The sequence below is a fragment of the Penaeus monodon genome, chromosome 32 (assembly GCF_015228065.2).
Source record: "Penaeus monodon isolate SGIC_2016 chromosome 32, NSTDA_Pmon_1, whole genome shotgun sequence".
NCBI lineage: Eukaryota > Metazoa > Arthropoda > Malacostraca > Decapoda > Penaeidae > Penaeus > Penaeus monodon.
Window position 1 is genome coordinate 13869783 of NC_051417.1, and position 1621 is coordinate 13871403.

Genomic DNA, 1621 nt, shown 5'->3' on the forward strand with positions numbered 1-1621 from the left:
AAATCTTTGAGTATGAGTGTTCCTTCATTACCACATGTGCTTCTCTTTTATTCATGGATAATATACAAGCAACTGGAAATTGAGGCATGTCTACAGACATACTTGTGTGAAAATAACAAATAGTTTTCATTTGGAAATAACAGTCTTGATCCATAAAACCAAATATATGAAAAATCTAAGAATAACAGTCTTTTTGTATTGTTATAAAACTATGGAATAAGGTATAGAGGAATTCAATTGAAATGCAAGGTCAGTTTAATTTAAAACTTTATTATTATACAAAAAAATAAACCATTCAGGCATTTGGAAGATTCTACACAAATATACAAAACAACTACTGATCCTGAGTGATAGTCAGCACTTCCAGCAAATCTCAAATCAGATTCTATCAGTCGTTACTATTACAAATCATAAAATCATATTAATTGATATATAAATATCCTACCTGACAAGGATTTAAACACACTCTTTCCAGGTAACACCCAGACCAAGCAATACTTAATAGTCTGACCCATGTCTTCCCCACCAAGGAGAATATGAATATATCTGTCTTTGCGGTATTTAATTCTTCCATCGTATTAATGGATCTTTAGCTTTACCTGTTTACTTCTGGATTTAGGGAACAAAAACGGCTTAATGTACATCTAGGGAGTGCCCTTTGTAATAAATTAAAAGTTATAAATTGCAATCTTTATAGATTCTGTTTTTACATAATTTCATATAACTAAATAAAAGCTATAAATCAATACCATTTTTTTTACAGCATGTAATCAGTCAATCTGATCATTGTCTGAAGTACCTGCTAATAGCAAACAACCTTCTCCCATTGCACTACAATTCGTTGGTTATCTGAGACACGTCAGGCACACGCCCAAAGAGGTACAACACATATAAGACTTTCTTGAAGACCCACATCTTCACTGCCTCTTTCCTGTAAAAGAATGAAAGAAAGAAAAATAAACTAATAAGTTCTTGACACAAGGAGGGGAGCAAAGACTTGCACTTGTAGTTTTCTTAAAAGAATCCCTGACTATTTTGAACATACTTTTGCATAAAACTATGACCTGCCCATAACAACTACCCAAACTTTCCCTGCAGAAAAATCATGCTATAAATACTCTGTATCTAATGACTACCTGCCTAATGCAAAGAGCAACTGTTAATCTATTTGCTCTGAATGGATAATAAAAATAGTGACAACATTGAATTAACACCACTCACAAACTGGCTTCAGTAAAGTGTAACATACAGCCTGCTCAACTTGGGTTATATAACTTCCCTAGAGCTAGTATATAGGACTGGACTGTGTGCATATTGTTTAATGAAAAGATACAGATAAAGCCTGTGTGAATGATCCAAAAAGAAACTCATCCAGGAACTGAACATAAAGCCCTTGCAGTGATCCAATGACTGCAGAATAGTATGGCTTTGGGACAGATTTGTGTTATCTGATACAACTTACAATGTCATTACTGGGATTGTGAAAGACAAGAAATTTTAAAAATATTGATAAATGGTAATTTATACGCTTTATCCCTGGCCTTCAAATATATCGAAAGAGTCCTATCTTTGAAGAGTAGAAGAAACCTGTATCATCATATAAGTACAGAAGGTAATTCAG

At 33.3% G+C, this 1621-nt stretch overlaps 1 protein-coding gene across 5 annotated transcripts in view; it reads right to left on the minus strand.

The window, feature by feature from the left end:
- Positions 1–250: 250 nt before the first annotated feature.
- LOC119593511 (uncharacterized aarF domain-containing protein kinase 5-like) overlaps positions 251–1621 on the minus strand; it is an 18355-nt gene continuing 16984 nt past the window's right edge. For 4 of the 5 annotated variants that reach the window (XM_037942467.1, XM_037942464.1, XM_037942462.1 and 1 more), the window contains one exon: positions 251–931. In XM_037942467.1, coding sequence (XP_037798395.1) covers positions 832–931 — 100 coding nt within the window. In that variant the 3' untranslated portion in view covers positions 251–831. The remainder of the gene's footprint in view (positions 932–1621) is intronic. The other variant, XM_037942466.1, reaches the window with a different exon arrangement.